Here is a 21,381-nt window from a genome sequence, read left to right as displayed (position 1 = left end):
CGAGACCAGCGTGGCCAAGATGGTGAAATCCCGTCTCTACTAAAAATACAAAAATTAGCCAGGCGCAGTGGCAGGTACCTGTAATCCCAGCTACTCAGGAGGCTGAGGCAGGAGATTCACTTGAACCCAGGAGGAGGAAGAGGTTGCAGTGAGCTGAGATCGTGCCACTGCACTCCGGCCTGGGTGACAGAGCAAGACTCCATCTCAAAAAAAAAAAAAAAAAAAAAAAAGTTCTCTTTACAGTCATTGAACTTTAAATCATTATCCTAAAAAGACTGAGAGAGGAAAAAAATGATTTCAAATTGGGCAGAATTTTTTTTTTAACATCTCCTTGCCAGAAACATTGTTCTCATTTTCAGTTGAATGGCTTGGGTATTAATTAAAGCTTCATGCTCAGCCACTATCTCCTTTTCTACATTCTTGCTGCTAATCGTCATATATGTAACACATGACTTCTGTTTAAATGCTCAAGTTTATTAGAGTGGAAAAAAATCTCAGTTATACAGGAAAGGAAAAGAGATTAGGAATCAAGTCCAACCATGTGCTTATTCATCTGCATATGGTTAAAGATTTAAAAGAATCCATTGGTTTCTTTTTCACTGCTGCATGCAGGCCAAGGAGAAAGGAGGAAAAAAAATCATTTTCCTATCCATGGTGTAGAAATACATCTTCTGCCTTTTGCCTGGCGGGCAAGAAATTTCTTCCTCTTTTAATATTAAGCGAAAGTACCCAAGCTTTGGAGAAACTGTCTCCTTCTGAAAGGTTATTTTTCTAATTACCTATTGCTTTGTGACAAATTATTCCAAAACTTCGTGGTGGAAAACTACTACCATTTAATCATGCCTATGAACTCCGTGGATCAGCAAATCACAGGGCACAGAAGGGAGAGCTTTTCTCTCTTCCAAGGTGTCTGAGCCTCAGCTGGGAAGACCAGAAAGGCTGGAGTGACTCAAATGGCAGGGCTGGAATAATCTGGAGACTTCTCCTCTTGCATGTCTAGTGCCTCCAGTGAGATGACTCAAAGTCTATACTAAGATGTGATTGTCAACTGGAATGTCTACAGATACCATAAAATTTACCCAGTATACAATTCAGTGGCTTTTAGTATATTCATAGAGATGTACAACCATCACCACTGTCGAATTCCAGAACATTTTCATCACCTCCAAAAGAAGCCTCATACCCATTAGGAGTTGCCCTCCATTTCCCCTTCTCACTGCCCCTGGAAACCACTAAGCTACTTTCTGTCTATGGATTTGCCTACTCTGGACATTTCATATGAATAGAATCATGCATTTGTTGTCTTTTGTGGCTGGCTTCTGTAACTTAGCCTACTGTTTACAAGGTTCATCCACACTGTAGCATGTATTAGTACTTCTTCATTCCTTTGTGTGATCGAGTAATATTCCACTATATGGATATACCACATTTTGTTTATCTGTTCATTAGTAGAGCATTTGGGTTGTCTCTACTTTCGGGTTATTATGAATAACGCTGCTGCGAACATATAAGTTTTTGTGTAAATATATGTTTTTAATTTTCCAGGGTATATACACCTATGGGTAGAATTGCTGGGTCATATGATAACTCTATGTTTGATTTTTGTGAAACTGCTGAACTGTTTTCCACAGCTGCTGCACCATTCTGCATTCCTACCAGCAATGTAGGAGGGCTCCAATTTCTCCAAATCCTTGGCAGCATGTATTTTCTGGGTTTTCTTGGACTATGGCCACCCTAGGGGGTTGCTGCCCTTAGTTTAAAAAGAGCCTCCTGGCCGGGCGCAGTGGCACACGCATGTAATCCCAGCACTTTGGGAGGCCGAGGCGGGCGGATCACGAGGTGAGGAGATGCAGACCATCCTGGCTAACACGGTGAAACCCTGTCTCTACTAAAAAAAAAAAAAAAAAAAAAAAAAAAAAAAAAAAAATTAGCCGGGCGTGGTGGCAGGCGCCTGTAATCCCAGCTACTCGGGAGGCTGAGGCAGGACAATGGCGTGAACCCAGGAGGCGGAGCTTGCAGTGAGCCGAGATCGCGCCACTGCACTCCTGCCTGGGCGACAGAGCGAGACTCCGTCTCAAAAAAAAAAAAGAAAGAAGAGCCTCCTTAACACACCAGGGGAGCTACCACTGCTGGAGACAAATGTGACTGAGGGCTTGAGGGCTTACTATTTAGCAGGCTCTGTGCTAAACACAGTACATACATCATCTGAATGTTTAGTGCTCACTACAACTCTAACGCGTACATTATGCTTATTTTACAGAAAGGTCAAGTAACTTGCCAGAAAAGGGATAGAGTTTGGGAGATGTGGATTTCCCATATTAAAAAAAAATTAGAGAACTTGGATACTAAGGTAGGAGTTTGGTGGACCAAGTGAAAGGTTATTATTATTATTTTTTCAAAACAAAACAAAAAACATCTGGCTGATTGTGGTTGGCAGAAGTCTCAGATGGCCCCCAGACCGGGCATGGTGGCTGATGCCTGTAATTCCAGCACTTTGGGAAGCCGAGGTGGGCGGATCACTTGAGCCCAGGAGTTCGAGACCAGCCCGGCCAACATGGTGAAACCCCATCTCTGCCAAAAATACAAAAGTTAGCCAGGCTGGTGGTGCACTCCTGAAATCCCAGCTACTCAGGCGGCTGAGGCATGAGAATCGCTTGAACCCGGGAGGTAGAGGTTGCAGTGAGTTAAGATTGCACCACAGCACTCCAGCCTGGGTGACAGAGTGAGACTCTGTCTTAAAGAAAAAAAAAAAAGATGTCCCCTAATATTCCACCCCCTGATTTACATGCCCTGGATAATCTACTATCTGTAAGTATGGGTGGGATCTGTGAATATCATGACATGTCATTCCTCTGATTATGTTACATTAACATGGCAAAAGGGACGTAATTATGATCCTAATCAGTTGACCTTGAATTAATCAAAAGGGAGATTATACTGACTCAGTCATGTGAGTCCTTAAAAGATAGGAAGTAGGCCACCACAAATCCTACAACTGCAAGGAACTGAATTCTGCCAACAACCATCTGAATGTATCTGAAAAAGGATTCAGAGTTGCAGATCAGAACTCAGCCTTGGCCATCATCTTCATTTCAGCCTTTTGAGATCTTGAGCAGAAAACCTTCTTTGCCTGGATTTCTAACCTACAGAACTATGAGGTAATGTATTGTTTTAAGCCAATATATGTGTGGCAATTTTTTACACAGCAATAAAACTAATACACAGATCACTGACTGACTAAAGAGGAGATAGGCCGGGCGCAGTGCCGCATGCCTGTGATTCCAGCACTTTGGAAGGCCAAGATAGGAGGATTCCTTGAGACCAGGAGTTTGAGACCAGTCTGGACAACATAGTGAAACCCTGTCTCTATTTTAAAAAAAGAAGAGATGAATTCACTGATGTGACATTATGTAAAGCAGCAGTTCTTAAAATGTGGTCCAAGGTCCCGGGGAGTCTTCAAGACGTTTTTAGGGGTTTATGAGGTCAAAACTATTTTCATAGTAATATTAAGATGTTATTTGCCTTTTCCTTGTCATTCTTATGATGGTATAGTTTTCCAGATGCTACAAGATGTGTGATGATATTGTTCTGACAGCCAATGGAATATGTCCTTTTATATTCTTGTGTTTAAAATTTTTGTCTAATTTCTACAATGGTAAATATTGACAAATATAGCTCACACAAACAAAAGCTCACTGGGATTTTTTTTTTTTTTTTTTCCTGAGGTAGGGTCTCACTGTCACCCAGGCTGGAGTGCAGTGCCATGATCTCGGCTCACTGCAACCTCCACCTCCCAGGCTCAAGTGCTCAAGTGATCCTACCACCTCAGCCTCCCAAGTAGCTGGAACTATAGGTGTGCATCACCATGCCTGGCTAATTTTTGTATTTTTTTTGTAGAGATGGGGTTTTACTGTGTTGCCCAGGCTGATCTCAAACTCCTGGGCTCAGGTGATCCATCCACCTCGGCCTCCCAAAGTGCTGGGATTACAAGTGTGAAACACTGTGCCCAGCCAGTTTTCAATAATTTTTTAGTATAATGAGGTCCTGAGATCAAAACGTTTGTGAAGCATTGGTCTAGATAAAATATAACTGAAGTGAGCCTAGACAAGTCTGAAGCTATAATTTTTTTCTTTTTTTTTTTTTGAGGTGGAGTCTCGCTCTGTCCCCCAGGCTGGAGTGCAGTGGTGCCATCTCAGTTCACTGCAACCTCCGCCTCCCTGGTTCAAGCAATTATTTGCCTCAGCCTCCCGAGTAGCTGGAATTACAGGCGCCCGCCACCACACCGGCAAATTTTTTGTATTTTTAGTAGAGATGGGGTTTCACCATCTTCGTCAGGCTGGTCTTGAACTCCTGACCTTGTGATACACCCACCTTGGCCTCCCAAAGTGCTGGGATTACAGGCGTGAGCCACCATGCCTGGCCAAATAATTTATGTATTTAATTAGTGCCTATGTTTTGTACAGAGCTGTGGTGTAAATACTATCAAAAGTGGAACAAGGATACAAAACTAGAATGAGGTCCAGTCCCTGAAGACAAACATAAATAATCAGCAATAGCATTCATTATTCCTTCCACAGGTGTTTCTAAGAACAAGGACTGCAATTCGATGGTATATAACTCAGCACTAACCTTCGGTATGGGTGGCTATGTCACAGAGTTATTTAGAGAATTTGCTCAAGCTAAATGAAGACAAAGACTTTGTGGGTGAGGCAAAATCTAAGTTGGGAGTGAAGTAGAAGGAGGACAAATATTTAAGGCATTATCCTTTGGAACTCAGGTAAAATACCACTTTCTTAGAAAGGCCTTTCCTGATTTCCCTATCTAGAACACCAACTACCTTCTACTCCGTCATAGTACCCTGTTACCCCATTTATTTCCTTTTGAGGACATTTTTTCTTTTTTCTTTTTTTAAAAAAAACACCTAACGTAGCTATTAAGGTAAGCCTGGCTGGAGCTAGAATGCCTTGGTTCAAATCTGAGCTCTGTCACTTTCTAGTTCTATAATCTTTAATAAATTACTTAACCTCTCTGTGGTGTAAATATTATAAAAAGTGGAACAAGGGCCGGACGTGTGGCTTACACCTGTAATTCCAGCACTTTGGGAGGCCAAGGTGGGTGGATCACCTGAGGTTGGGAGTTCAAGATCAGCCTGGCCAACATGGTAAAACCCTGTCTCTACTAAAAATACAAAAAGTAGCCAGGTGTGGTGGTGCATGCCTGTAATCCCAGCTACTCGGGAGGCTGAGGCACAAGAATCGCTTGAGGCCAGGAGGCAGAGGTTGCAGTGAGCCAGTAAGGTGAGATTGCACCACTGCACTCCAGCCTGGGCGATGGAGCGAGACTGTCTCGAAAAAAAAAAAAAAAAAAAAAAGAAAAGAAAGAAAAAAGTGAAACAAGTATACAGAACTAGCATGAGGTGAAGTCTCTGAAGACAAACATAAGTAATTAACAAAATCATTCATATGTTCCTTCCACAGGTGTTTCCTCAGTTCCTCAATAAAACGTGCTCATTAAGCAAGAAATTTTTGTTGAAGAGCTGGCTTAGGTTGTAACTATGGGACTGAAAAGGAAAGGGTAGATATGAACTAAGTCAAAGGCAGAATCAATAGGTGATGACAAAGGAGAGGAACAGTAAAAGTAATTTCAAGGAGAGAAGAGGAAGACAAGAGAAAATTCTGGGGATAATGAAACAAAAAAGGCAACCAATTATAATTGGGTAAGGAAAGAGTGAAAAAGCAAAAATGATTCCAAAGTTTGTTGCTTGAGGGACATGATAGAAGCTAGTGGGCTAGCATTAGTTAACTACTCCAGTGCGAAAAGGAGGAGCTATGTCAAATTCATGTTTAAAATGAGTGGGCAGCAAGAACACAGTTGTAGATGATTTGTTTTTAGAGTGCTAGAGGGATGTGCCCTAACAAAAGAATGTTGAAGGCGGACAAGATTTGGGTGTCTGCTCATTGTGCGCCAGGGCTGAAATCATGGGAAGAAACCCCGTGAGGCTCAAACGCTGACCTGTAGGGAGAAGGACAATTTTCTTTAACACTTACAATGATGTTCTTATTGTTGGTAAAAGGTGCTTAATACATTGCTATCAAATGCCTTTTGGGGGATGGGGCTTTTCAGAAAAAAATAAAGCACTCATTCAACCCAAGGAACTGTATAGTAAAGGGGTACGTTTCTCAATTTTAACTTACCATGTATCTTTGAAAGGTAAAATGATGTGTTCCAAGTTGCTTTTATAAGGGGAAGCTTGGGTCATCTCCTTCCTAGCAAGGACATCTTGCTATTCAACTCACAATTGTCACCACTCCTCTTGTTGACACGGTTTCATAGCACTCTTCGTTCCAGGCTAAAGTTTCCTGTCATGATTTTTGGGCATCCTTTTTGAAACAGTTAGACATTCTAACCTGGCAAGCTGCTGAGACCTTTTAGGATAGCTGAACTGTAGATAGAAATCTTCCAGGGAAGTAGGTGTGGGCAGGATGTGTGGTTTCCCTGCCTCTCATTTGAAGACTGATTCAATTAATTTTTTCATGAACAGTCTCCTACAGTAAAAGTTGCATTCAGAGTGTTCTAAGAGAAATTGGAAGGGACAAGCTGGCTACTCATCTTCTTCAGTTTGAGTTGGGACTGGCGCACTATCTTTCTGAATGTCACAGAAATGCACAGCAGGGAAATTGTGCCACCAGCCCCCTCTGCTAATGGGACCTTGAGGACTCAAATTAGCCATAACAGTAACACACAGCAGAGCATGCACTTGTTTACCAGAGTAATCTGAATGATCAGGAAGATGCAATAACACATGCCTCAGCCTGGCTCTGAATGAGTACACAGCAGCCTGAACCTATGAAAGATATAATATTTCTAAACTTTTGGTGATATAACACATACACATTCTTTCTCTGACATTCCAGGCTAACCACTGTCTTAAGTTAAGGCTCTGCAAAACATCTGGGACATATGTTTCTGGAAAAAATTATAGCATCTTTTCTACAATTCTCTCTGGTCTGATCTTTGTAAGCTCTGACCTGACGGAAGCCTCTGCAGCAGGATTACCTGTGGGGGCCCAGGGAAGCTGCCCCACAGCACAGAGAGGCATTCACTAAACGCAGTTCACTTTCCCTTACCATTCATTTACCTAGTGCCACTCAAGGAACAAAGTACAGAGCAGAGAAAGCCTTAAACAGCAATAAAATGCAGATGCTGTTGTCCCTGAAAAAATCACTTTCTCTCTAGAACAGTCAAGGCTTATTTCACCTCAGCCCCTGGTTGAATGATACTAATATGCTCTGATACTCCAGGGAAGCAACCAGTGACTGAGATTTGAGGATTAAAATCAAAGCACAATGAACTATCATTTGGCTGCCCCAGGCCCACTAAATCCAGACAGCAAAGTGTTCTCACCATTCTGAGACACCTTCGGCTACACATTTCTCCAGCCAAAAACCTAGGAAGATGTCCGGCTGACAGATGCGCCTGTTACATGATTCAGAGAAGACAGTTTTTTTGTTTTTTTTGCTTTTTTTTTTAAAAAAAAAAAAAAAGAAAAAAGGCTGGATCAGCCTCAGGATTTTAATCTTACATGATCGTGGATAATCATGTCTCTTTTCACAAAAATTCAATCACTTCACTAATCACAATTTATTAGATTTATATCATACTTATAAAGCAAAAGATTTAAGAGGAAAAAACCTATATATACTACAGGAGAGAATCTTCTCTTTTCTGTTTTTTATTTTGTTTTGTTTTGTTTGTTTGTTTTTTTTTTTTGGCTGCTTTGTTAAAGAAGCAGAGGTTAGAGGGAAGGAAATGGAATTCCTGTTTTTGAGGAGCTCCTGGGCCAGGCACTGCACTAACTATTGTACTTCTATTACAGTAGACATGGCACCACTAGAAACACAGTCTCAAGCAGGACCAGCGAAAGAATTCACAGGGTCTAAAATATAAGTTCATTGTTTAAAAAAATATTCAGAAGTTCAAGAGAGTCACAGCAGAACATTAAACCAAGTGGAGGCCCTCTTCAGTGCAGAACTCTGTGTGACTGCACAGGCCACACACCCGTGAAACTGGCCCCACTAAGAAGTCAGCTTTACCTGAACTTGAATTCTGGCTTTGCTACTTACTAGTCATGTGATCTTGGACAAGTCATCTGTAAAATGGGAATAATAACAGTCCCTACATCATTGAGTTTTTTTTTTTTTTTTTTTTTTTTTTTTTTTTTGAGACGAAGTTTCACTCTTGTCACCCAGGCTGGATGGAGTGCAATGGTGCAATCTTGGCTCACTGCAGCCTCTGCCTCCCGGGTTCAAGCGATTCTCCTGCCTCAGCCTCCTGAGTAGCTGGGATTACAGGCATGTGCCACCACGCCTGACTAATTTTTGTATTTTTAGTAGAGACAAGGTTTCACCATGTTGGTCAGGCTGGTGTCAAACTCCTGACCTCCAGTGATCCACCCGCCTCAGCCTCCCAAGGTGCTGGGATTACAGGTGTGAGCCGTCATGCCGGCCTAAACAAGAGATTTTAAAAGATACTCTGTATTAAGGCCAACTACTCAAAAAGCAAGACTGAAGTACAAAAAATGATACTGGTTTATGCTCAAGGTTCTGGAGGCTTGTGGAGTGCAAATTGTCATGAAGCCAATTTAATATAACTGCTTCCTTTATGCTGAAAGGATTCACTGGGGACATCACTGTTTCCATACAGGAAATAAAGCCTTTTGTATCTGAACCAAAACTCAGAAATACTTTTTTTTTTCTCTTCTTTTACAAGGCAGAATACTTTACAAAAAAAAAAAAAAGCTGTAGGACAGGAAATATTACTAATCATACAAACTCTATATTTAGTTCTGTAAAAAAAATACTACTAAAACAGCCAGAAGAAAATTTGCAGGTAGTAATACATATTTTTATCTAGAAAAGAAATTTGGTTTACAGAGGCATAAACACTTAGTAGTTACGTTTATCAATGTTTGTTTCATAAAAGAAGCCTCAGTTTCTTCACTGAGTCATCTGTACATTTTTTATTCCTTACCATCAATAATTCTCAGGACTGTCAGACGCCTTTACAAGAAACATGTAGGGTTTTTTTCCCCCCAATTTGAGTACATACTACTGTTAACTGCAAAATTCTAAAGAAGTCAGTTGCCATTTGTCAAACAATTCGCCCAAGGTACACCGATTTGGGATACTTTTCTTTCAGAGCCGGCCACTGAACAATGAAGTAATCTGAGAGATGAAACAGAATCTTTCCGGACATGGATAACGTTTCTACACGGCAGATGCTTTCAACGTAGACAATGATCACTTTCTTTATTCCTAGTATCCCAAGGAGAAGGGCAGATACACAGATAGGAACACATGTTCCTGGTCCATTACACAACACCTGAAAGAAAAAGTTGAAGGTCAAATGAAAATACAGAATAATAATCTAAGGGAGGCATTTTGCATTAAGAACAGCCTGATCTCAGAGGGGATCTGCTTATGTTTCTAATAAGTCCTTCTCTGTCAAGAACCAGGATGCAGCAAACAGCGCATGTTTAAGCCCATGCACTTTGGAGCCAGGCAGAGCTGTGTTGTCTTGGCTCTCTTGCTTACCAACTGTGTGACTCAGGGCAAATCACTTAACTTCTAACTTCTAGCACAGTTCCTGGTGCTCAGTCAGCACTCATCGGACAGGCATGTGTTGCTCTTCTCTGACTGCTCTGTGGACCTTGAATATCACATAAAAATACAGAAAACAAAATCAACTGAGATTCACTGTTTTCTTTAATGTACCAACTTATTCTTGATTTGGGAGAAAATGTCTTTAATTGACTATGAAGATTTTTTTTTTTTTGAGATGGAGTCTCGCTCTGTTGTCCAGGCTGGAGTGCAGTGGCGTGATCTCGGCTCACTGCAACCTCTGCCTCCCGGGTTCAAGCGATTCTCCTGCCTCAGCCTCCTGAGTAGCTGGGACTACAGGCGCCCGCCACCACACCCGGCTAATTTTTTTTTGTATTTTTAGTAGAGATGGGGTTTCACCATGTTAGCCAGGATGGTCTCGATCTCCTGACCTCATGATCCGCCCACTTCGGCCTCCCAAAGTGCTGGGATTACAGGCATGAGCCAGCCCAGCTGAATTTTTATAAGCCATTGAAGAAAATAAGAGAAAACCTGTTTCAGAGAATTGTTGGTAAGATATTACTGTTTTCAGAGGAAAAAGCATTTTACACAACATCTTAATTATATGCTCATGTTGACTGAATTAGTAAAATCTAATAAAGCACTTTATTCCACAAACCATAAAACAAGAGGTTTGTGATTGTCTACACATATCTGTTGGGCATGCTCTATGTCACATGATCTTACCAGCCTAAGGTCCACAAAACTTAGCACCAGAGAATCCTAGAGTTGGAAAGGTTCCCATATATACTGTCTATATTGTTTATACCACCCCAGCATTTCAAGGACTCTCCCCGACAGAAAGAGAGCCATCTTGCCTCCATGTGAACATGGTCAGGGCTGCAGGGTTTGAAAAAGGTCACCTGGTCTAGGCTCCACCAGGAGGTGTGACCACCTGAAACACCATTCACAGAGCTTTGGGAAAAGAGTCTGTTTTAGATGAGACCAGTCTTCCTTATGTCTTCCTCAAAGCTCTCTACCTACCATCTACAAATCCCCTTTCTGTCTTTTATGGAGAATTTGTCTTCAGACTTTCCCTTGAATTACCAGCTACTAAGCTGCTGTCCAGACTGGTCTTTAATCTCCATTAAGTTGCCCCTATAACCCTTCTTCATAGTCCCCCAAGGCAGTGTAATAGAAAATGGAACTGAGAGTCAGGGGAACAAGGTTAAACAAACTGCAAACCAGCTCTGTGATTCTGGGCAACAGCATAAAGAACAATCACCACCTCGGCCCTCACCACTGCTATTTATTCACAACGCACTATGGCCAAGTACTGCACTAAACATTTTACGTGTATTACATTTTAATTAATCGTCACAGCAATCATAATTTGAGACAAGTTCTCTTTTTTGTTTTTCTTTTTTTTGTTTTTAATAACTCTGTATCATTCCAATTTTAGTATATGTGCTGCCAAAGTGAGCACAAGCAAGTTGTATCATCCCTTTTTGCAGAGGAGAAAAGGCAGGCACACAGAAGTTGGGCAAGTTGCTTGATCACATGTTTAGGAGGTGAAGGAGTTACGTTGCTTCAGGTCACTTTTTTTTTATTTCTAGCAGTTACCTTACTAGAAAATGGGTAGGCTGGACTAAATGTCTTTCAGGGTTCTATAACTCTACAATTTTCCTCTATCTTTGTCTTAAACCTAAATTACAAACTTGCTCTGAATCTTTTCAATGTTTAGAATTCCAAAAATCCAATTATTGCCAGGCACTACTAATATTTTGGACTGGATATTTTAGTTATGGGGGCCTGTCTTGTGCATCTTACTTAGCGTGCTTCGCAGCATCCCTGGCCTCTACCCACAAGATTCCAGTAATCAAGACAACCAAGAATGACTCCAATCACTGCCAAATGTCTGCAGTTGACAACCACTCTATTAATGCACTCCCTAATCCTTGGATTATTTGTGTTGCTTTTCTTCGTCTTTGTTTCAATAATACAGAACAAAATAAAAACTACAGCTAAAAAATAATGCAAGGATTGCTGGATCTTGAATGTCACAGAAAGAATTTCACATTTGTTCCTCTTTAAAAAAATGCACAAATCCATGTGTTCATTTCAACATCTAGTCAACTCTCTATATACAAACTATGTATACACAGCTAGAGATGTCTGTATATGGGAAGGGAAATGACTGGCATTGCTGGGAGATGCATTAACAACCTGCCACAGGTCAGAAGTAGAGACTGTTAAGATAAAAGTGTAAATTAAAGGTATTTTGTTTATCTCTCTTGCATCCGTATATTTGGAAGCACCTTACTACAAAAGTCCCTGGTACAATAAAACCACAAACCCATAAATCAAGGACTGAAAAAAAAAGCAAACTAATCTCAAAGGAAACCTAATCTAAGGAAAGCTACTTTTAATTACACAAAGGTTTTACCTCTTTTTGCAGCAGCCTAGGCAAAAAAATAAAAGTGGATTATGGAGTCTTCATTATTCAAAGAAGCATACCAGAGAGACTTATTCCAAGCATTGAACAAAGCAGAACTCACTGAGACAGTCTAAGTAAAGATGTTAAATGATATAATGATTGGAACTGTCTTTTTAATTTTAAAAAACACAGAAATACTCTTCATACTTCCATTTCTCAAAATATAAATTATCAGTGAATGTGTCTCACACCACCACCCGGGCCATCTCTCTTCCTCACTACTCTGTAAGCTCCTTATGGGCAGAGTCCGCTTCTAGAACAGTGTATACTCTGCACCTAGAACAAAGCAGCCATTCACTAAATTTTGCTGAAAGGAAGAAAGAAAGGAAGAAGCAAGGGAGTATAGAAGGAGTGGGTCTTTGCTTACCCTATATTGACTCAAATGTTTCCTTTGCCAAACTTGACCATCTGTAATTCTAACCATACACTTATGTGGTTGACTGACAGCTTTTTTTTTCTTTTTTTGAGACAGAGTCTTGCTCTGTCACCAGGCTATAGTGCAGTAGCACAATCTTGGCTCACTGCAACCTCTGACTCCCTGGTTCACGTGATTCTCCTGCCTCAGCCTCCCGAGTAGCTGGGATTACAGGTATGCATCACCACACCCAGCTAATTTTTGTATTTTTAGTAGAGACGGGGTTTCACCATGTTGGCCGGGATGGTCTCGATCTCTTGACCTCATGATCCTCCTGTCTTGGCCTCCCAAAGTGCTGGGATTGCAGGCATCAGTCACTGCGCCTGGCCCTTTTTTTTTTTTTTTTTAACCATCCCACATCCATCACCTTTTCCTCGGGAACGAACCACTGTATCCTTCGCTCTCAATTTAAGTGCTTGTGTAGACCTGACTCCACACCCAGCTGTAAAGAGAGGATGTATGACTCCAGTCTGACCAATCAGAGCATCGAATTCCCCTGGTGAAAGTCACTGGTTCAGGGAAGAGCACACAGTCCAGTCAGAAACCACAAGACTTAGCAGAACACTTGCTGGAGCTGCTGAGAAAGCCGCACATTTTCTACTGTTCTGGAACTGAGGAGGATGTGGCCTTGGTGCTATTGACATCCATTTTGCCACCATGTAGAGAGCTTGAGAATGAAGCCATCACAAAGCAGAGCAGAGCCGAGAGATGAAGACAGGCCAGGTCCCAAAGGCAGCATTATGATCCATGAATCCAGCTGTGCCTGAAGGAAACCAGATCTGTCCCTAGACTTGCCAGGTAGGTGAGGGAATACATTCTATTTCTGCTGAAATCATTTGAATCAGGATTTCTGTCACTGGCAATAAGAAGCATACTAAGTGACACAGCCCTTTGTTTTGTTCAGCTCCCTGACTGGCCTCTGACCATGTGCAGCACCAACCAGTAGGGGTTCAATATGTGTCTGCTGGATGATTAACAAATCAATAAATAAACTTCTCTAAAAGCAGGAAGTCTAAGATACTAAAAATAATATGTTATGGGTTTAGAAAACGGAAAGAGGACAGGACTGATATAAATACAAGGTCATGAGCATAGATGAGCCAGATCAAGGATCAAGAGCAGTTTCAACAGGATTGTTGTTCTGGAGATTTGGGTCACCACAGGTCAAGTCCCATTGGCTGAAACATAACATTCTGCATGTATGAAAAGACATATTTTCAGGAAACTCATGGATAAGAAAAATAAGTAAATACATAGAAAAGATGTATTTAACTTGAATAGTCTGAATTCGACTCCTGATCCAGTAAAACACCCCCGCCAAATATGGGCTAAGAACTTTGGCATCCTGGGTTGGTTTTTAGGTCAGAGATCACGGAGTTGAGGGTGACCCGAGAGAGCATATGAAGGTAAGACTGAAAGGCAGCTGAAGAGTCCAATTAAGGCTTCAATTTTAAGAGACTGGACAGAGAAGCAGAGTCCAACTCTAAGGCACTGGCCCAAACACAGACTTTCTGATAGCCTCTTGCTGATGGAGGTGAAGGCTGGAGAGAGGTAATGAACTGTAGGAACACAGCTGCAGGGAAAGCTTTATTGAGCTCCTGGGGCCATGGATGAAGGTAGAGAACTGGAGCCCACTGTCAAAGCTGGGCTGGCTCGGGTAGGTAGCCTACATGGAGGTCAAGGGTTCTGTCAAAATCAATGCTTCTGTTTATAGGGTATTGGCTCCATTATGTAGACAGGTAAATGGGGAAATGAGGAAGGGAGAAAACACTGACATGTAGGAGTTGTCAATAAAGAAAGAAAGAGAAGAAGCTTGGCTGTAAAGCTGAACAGGAAGCAAAGTCAGGAAAATGCTTTAAGAATGGTTAGACAAAGAAGAAGAAAACCACAAGGTCCCTTGCCTATCCCTAAAAGTGTGTCAAAGATGATGAAATGATCAATACCATTTCTTGCAGGTAGCAGAGCTACAAAGATAGAGACAGAGAAAAGATCTTCAGATTTGGTCAAGAGAAGAGTAATGGAAACCTCAGAGATGGCTATTTCAGTGAGTCATCGGACCAAAATACAGGGCAGGGGAAAAGTAAGCATGCTGTGGGAGAGGGGAGCTCAGGTGTCAGCTGGATGGGCCAAGCAGGGCTGGGGAAAGGGTTTACAGAATGGAATGAATGATCTACATGTGAACATAAACATCAGTGAGAACAAACTGATAGTGAAGGAGGAAATGACCACATAGAAAAGGGTAAGTTCTTTCAATACCAGGAGAAAATAGTAAGTATTCAGAGTATTTGGTTCATGAGGTTGGTTTGGGAAAAGTTGTACTGAGAATATGATAAAAGATAAAAATAGTGGCATAGAAAGTTTTCCCCTCTTTTAAATATTAACTTTTCATCTCAGTGTGAAAAATAGAGAGAAGCACAAAAAAGAACACAATCCTTTTAATCTCACCAATCTTAACATTTTGGTGTATTCTCTTCTAACTTACGTCTTTGTATATATTTATACTCTAATATATGTTCATATATGCATATTTGCAATTGTGAGAGCTTATACATAATATTAGTAAAGTTAATTTTAGTTATATTTGTTTTTAAAATACTTTTTAAAAACTCACGGTTTTTAATGACTGCATATATTTAATCCTATGGAGATCTCATAACTCATTAACCATTCTCTTGTTAATGGAAACGGTTATTGTTGGAAATTTAGGCTGACTCCTTTTTTGTTATTCTAAATCATATTGTTATGAACATCTTTGTGTATAAATCTGTGATCCCTAAAGTTTAATTTTGCGTTAAACTATATACCAGAGTTCTTGCTGAGTGAGAGGTTGGAAGAAGTAGCTTTCAGGATTTAAGGAAGTTGTGGAAAGTTTAATACAACAATTATTATGGATCAGGAATGGACCATGTGGTCTTTTTTTTTTCTTTGTTTTGTTCCTGTCTAGAATTTGTTTAAGCAATTTCCCAGTGTATGAGCTGTGGTTGCAGGCAGAGCCCCTTTCTCACAGCAGAAGTGAGATACTCCTTTCTAGGCCTCCTTACAGCTAGTAGATGGGCCAGTGACTTGCCCAGCTATTTCTGCCTAGATCTGACCAGGAGCTAGTGCTACAGAGGGGCAGGGCTGGAGGAGACTCTGTCCTGGTAGCAAAGGTACTGCTGGCAGGGGTCCAGCATCCAGTGCCAGTGGTGCCAGCTGCAGCGTTCACTGTCCAGCAACAGTAGCAGCAGCATCTCCTGAAACCAGCTCTGTGGCCATAGAATTTCATTCATGGTTCTGGCTGCTCAGTTCCCACTTTGTCCCTCTATATTTTCTAAGCCTGCTTAATTAACATTGCTGGTAATTCCAAGAGTTCTCAATAGCCTTCACTAAATCCTTTTTCTGCTTCAATCAGCCAGAGTAGATTTCTATAGTTTGCTATCAAGAACCCTAACTAGATGGGAGGAACAAAGATTTGAGAGCAGCAAATGTAGAGACAGAGGGGGCCAGATCACATCGGAGCAGTCACAGGATTTCCTCAGACAGGGCTAAAAGCACTGGACCATGGGCATAGGAGTCAGACAGGGCAAAACATGGATGGCGACTGCACAGCAAAAAAGAGGCTGGGAGAGTGCTCCAGGGTACGGAAAGGATAAGCAAAAGGACTTATCTAAGACAGGAGGGCAAAAGCAGTGGGACAAAAGCCTCAGGCAACTAGAAAGAGAAGAATCTGAGAGTAATCAAGGGAGTAAAGAAGAAAATGCAGTTGGAGTCAGGTGGTATATAACATGCAGAGGTTACAGTCAGGGGACAGGAAGGCCGGGCTGAAGCCTGGGAAAGGCAGTGCTGAATGTCAGCGATCAGTGGAGGTGGACAGCAGGAAGGAAAAGGATGTGCAGCAGATGGGGATGACGTATTTGCTTGGCTCACATGATGGTACATTGTATTTCTTCTTTTTTATGTTTATTTAATCATCTGAGGAGTAACAGTTAAACAGAAACATCAAAATATCAAGAACAACATTAAATCACCAAATAAATTCTAAACCCTCGAATCCCTGACTGTCTATGAACCCAAGGTCTCTTACAATTCTATTGGTAACAGAATTTTCAGAGATGTCACCATTGTGTATACAGCATTTTGGGGTCTACTTTTCCACGTATACAACTACATCCATTCCATGTTTCTACATAGGCACAATTGTGCCACTGCGTGAATGTACTACAGTCATCTAGCCACTTGCCGATTTCTCTTTACCCAGAATAGCTTTCATCTTCTTTTAAACCATACCAAAAAGGTAAGCAAGTTATAAATAGTTTTCATTTAGGCTAATGCACTAATGTTTTAAGGATACTGAATTTATTGGCTCATCCTCAAATATTAGTTACTTGCATTTTGCTTGGTGACAACTCAAAAAAACTTTCCAATTTAATCAAAAAAATAACTGAGAAGAACAGTAAACTTTGGTTCTGTAGGATCTTGCCCAGTTGATAAGTTCCCTCTAACTCGCTCTATCGATTATTCTGGTCTGGTCAGAATATTCCTGCTTGTTGTGCATTGACATAATCCATCAAGAGGCTGACTAACATGGTGCTTATGCACCAAGGCTTTGCAATCATGCAGACCCTGGTTGGCTGCTTAACAGCAATGTGACCTGGGACAGTTTACTTACCCATGCTATGTCTCAGTTTCCCCTGTCATGAATTCATTCATTCAACAAATATTTTATTGAGCAAAGATAATATGACAGGTATTGTTCTGAGCATTAGGGATTTATTAGTGAACAAAAGTCCTTGCCCTTGTAAGGTTTACATTCCAGTGAGTAGGCAGAAAATAATAGATATGTAGTCATGTGTTGCTTAACAATGGGGATACTTTCTGAGAAATGCATTATTAGGTGATTTCACTGTGTGTGCACATCACACGGTATACTTATAAAAATCTGGATGTTACACCTACGCTAAATTGTATAGCCTACTACTTCTCCTAGACCACAAACCTGCACAGCATGCTACTATACTGAATACTGTAGGCAACTATAACACATGGTTAAATATTTGTAGATCTAAACACAACTAAACATAGAGAAAGTATAGTAAAAATACTGTATGAAAGACAGAAAATGGGACACCTGTATAGGGGACTTATCATGAATGGAGCTTGTAGGAATGGAAGTTGCTCTAGGTGAGTCAGTGAGTGGTGAGTGAGTGTGAAGGCCCAGGACATTCCTGTACACTATGGTAGAATTTATGAACACTGTACACTTAGCCTACACTAAGTTTATGAAAAAATTTTTGTTCTTTCTTCAATAATAAATTAACTTTAGCTTACTGTAACTTTTTTTACTTTATAAACTTTTAAATTTTTGAAAAAACTTTGATTTTTGTAGAAACATTTAGTTTAAAACACACATTGTACAGATGAACAAAAAGATTTTTTATATCTTTTTTTTTTAACTTTTAAGCCTTTTTGTTAACAACTAAGACACAGACGCACACATTACCCTAGGCCTACACAGCATCAGAATCATCAATATCACTGTCTTCCACCTCCACATCTTGTCCCACTGAAAGGTCTTCAGGGCCACTAACACGCATGGAGCTGTCATCTCCTATGAGAACAATGCCTTCTTCTGGAATACCTCCTGAAGGACCTGCCTGAAGTTGTTTTACAGTTAATCTTTTTTTTTAAAAATAAGTAGAAAGAGTACACTATAAAATAATGATACAAAGTATAGTATAGTAAATAAGCCAGTAATATAGTTATTTATTATCAAGTATTATGCACTGTACATAATTATATGTGCTATACTTTTACATGACTGGCAGTGCAGTAGGCTTGTTTACCAGTGCTACATTAGGACATCTATGATGTCACCAGGTGATCGGAATTTTCCAGCTCCATTATAATCTTACGGGATCACTATTGTTTGTCTGTCATTGACTGAAAAGCAGGATAAGGAAATGGGGTGATACAGAAGACAAAGACTTTCCTGAGGAGGTGACTTACTTACAAGCAAGTATCTGATGAATTGGTAGGGTATTCTGGGCAGAATCAGATGCTGATAAGAGCAAGAGGCAGTAAAGAGGATGATGAATGAAGATTTTGTGGACTGACTCGAAGTTACTGAAGACCAATGGAAGGGTTTGGGGGTTGAAGAGGAGGGGGAGCTTGAGACAGATTATAGCTAAATAGAAATGTTATACCAGGGTGAAACTGTGTCTCAGGGTTCTGAACTTCTTGTAGTGAATAACCTAAACAAAGATGCAGGGCAAGACAGAATTGGTCCTGCCAGTTCTTAGTGGGAGGTGGAGAGTCAGTTCTAACATATTCTCTTCTTGGGAATTGGTAGTGGTGAAGTGGAGAATGTTAGGGATGGGGAATGCTAACCAAACCAGAAGCAAATGTAACACAGGGGAAATGGTATCTGCTGGGGAGATTAAATAAGATAACACATGTAAAGCATTTAACACAGTGCTTGCTCCACGGTAATGTGTCAATAAATGGTAGCTATTATTATCCATCAAAGAATAAAGTAGTATACTTGTGGCATTTTTCAAACTTTAAGGGTACTGTGTGGAACAAAGGCCAGAGCCTTATGAAACACATAGACTATGTGGGCTATGCTAATCTTGTCCTCAAGTCCTGTTACTCTGTCACAGGCATAGCATTGACCTGGCATGACTTAGCCTACCTTTCAGGGGATACCAGATAACAGTAACCCAGCCATCCACTTCGGTCTCTTTGTCTTCCAGTCATATATATCACTTGGAGTAGACTGGGCAGGGCAAAAATTGAGGAAGGGTCACAGAAAATAGTGCTCTTGGTAATCAGGCTTCTATCTTTTTATATAAATATATATATTATAATATATTTATATATTTATATATATCAGGCTCCTTCTATCTTTATATAAATATATAAATATATTTTAAATCTTATTTATATTTATATATATTTAAGTATTTATATTTAAATATATAAAGATATTAAATATAATTATATATTTTTATATCTTTACATATTTATATACATTTATATAATATATAAAGATATTTGTAATTTATATATATTTATACATGTATAAAGATAGAAGAAGCCTGATTACCAAGGGCAGTATTTTCTGGACTTCCACCAACGGTGGATGCCTAAAAGATTCCTGAGCTTCCCCTACTCAGGATCTGCAGTGACCCTGTAGTATACTTCTCAGACCATGGCCAAATGGCCTTGAAGGTCTGTAGCCATAACATGGTGAACAAGTCTGATGACACGATGAATAAGCCTGAGCTTGTCCATTTCAAAACAAAAGTTGTCAATTTTGCCCTCGTACTAGACTTCCCAGCCTACTTGCGAGCATGCTGATTTTTGGGGTTTGGGCTAAGCTATAAGCAGTGCAGACATCCAGACATCAGGCTCCAAAATCCCCTCTACAACTCAGGGATGCACAGCTTTGGTTTCAGTGCATGTCAGTAGCATCCTACAGACCCAACGTGCTACACAGTCTGCACGTTCCATGCATGTTCATGGCTGCTTCCCTGACTGTAACTGCAGGGAAGACAAAAGAGCTCAGAGGTTGTCAAGGCCACACTAGGTTGGTATTTCATTTTCTTGCCCTGATGTTCCATCACGAAAAACAAATACATAAATAAAGACCTAAACATTTTTTTGGTTGGAATGGTCAGGCCATGCCTGCTTAGCATCATCACTACAGATCTTTATCAGGCTAACCAAACATTGTTTTCCCAACCTTCCTGGCTGCTCCTACTTTCAGTTGAGGAAACCGAATCTTTTAGTTTTCCTGTTCTCTGGACCAAGGTGATGATTTCCTGGCTTCTTGATCTTTTTTTGTTTTCATTGTGTTTTCAACTCTGAAATGTTTTCACAGAGGGTTTTAAACCCTACTAACCCAGTATTTTTTCCTTTTGTTTTCTCCACACCCTGAAGTAAGTGGCTTCTCAAAAGCACAGACAGCTAGAGCTAGATGAAGCCTCAGGGAATAATTTAGGTCAATCCCTTTCCTTCAGCTTGAGGAGTAAGGGAAACACACTGACATTTTCTGGGAAACTGCCACTTGCTAGGTATAGAGTCTACATGTGGCATTTTGCAAAATTACCTCATTTAAATCTTAGAATAGCTCTGAGAGGTAGATGTTCTGTCTTCCTGTTTTAGACAAGGAAGCTATGGTTCAGAGAAATTAACTGGTCTATGTGAGATCATACAGTTAGCTAGTGACATAGCTGAGACTCAAACCCAAGCTTTTTGAAGATTAGGCCAGGGTTCTCCTCTCTACCATACTGGCCTGGCTGAGGCCTGCCAACTAGGTCCAGCTTTTGTTAGAAGTGGGCTTAAGGCAAGAGGGTTCTAAGAAAGGTTATGACACAGGGAATTTAATTAAAGGTTAAATTCTGGCATTTGTTATTAACATTTTATATAGCTTTAATAGAGATATCAGTAGCAGACTATAACATGCTATTATTACAGTAATATGGATTAGGAAAGGTTTTCAGCAGAGAAAATGGTGAAATGGTTAACATTTTCACAAGAAAAGGGAGTATCCGTCCTAAACAGGAAGAACTGGCTTGAATTCAAAGTGATTATATAACTCCTGACTTCAATCATGGCACTCTCTTAAGTAGGTAAGTGATATTTTTCCTGTGACACTTCCTTAATTTTTGTACACGTACCTATGTATTAAATTTCTATCTTGCTGAACTGAAAACTGGTCAACAGTGTTCCTTATTTTATGTGCAGGCTATTTTTGCAGTATAAAAAATAAGCTTAAGAATTTTTATAGAAGATGATCTGATTCATTAATTCCGAGTCAAAGGATATGTAAGAACACTTCTCTATGAGATTCTGTGCATGTGTGTGTGTTTATGTGTGAGAGAGAGATA

General features: G+C 40.4%; 1 protein-coding gene across 1 annotated transcript in view; it reads right to left on the bottom strand.

The window, feature by feature from the left end:
- Nucleotides 1-7,939: 7,939 nt before the first annotated feature.
- The window catches only part of ALG14 (ALG14 UDP-N-acetylglucosaminyltransferase subunit), a 93,412-nt gene continuing 79,970 nt past the window's right edge, over nucleotides 7,940-21,381 (bottom strand). The window contains exon 4 of the mRNA XM_003808451.5: nucleotides 7,940-9,381. Within this exon, the coding sequence (XP_003808499.3) occupies nucleotides 9,151-9,381 (231 nt within the window). The 3' untranslated portion in view covers nucleotides 7,940-9,150. The remainder of the gene's footprint in view (nucleotides 9,382-21,381) is intronic.

Source organism: Pan paniscus, chromosome 1 (genome assembly GCF_029289425.2).
Source record: "Pan paniscus chromosome 1, NHGRI_mPanPan1-v2.0_pri, whole genome shotgun sequence".
Classification (NCBI taxonomy): domain Eukaryota; kingdom Metazoa; phylum Chordata; class Mammalia; order Primates; family Hominidae; genus Pan; species Pan paniscus.
Note: the sequence above shows the minus strand (reverse complement) of the source record. Positions and strands in the feature narration are given on the sequence as shown.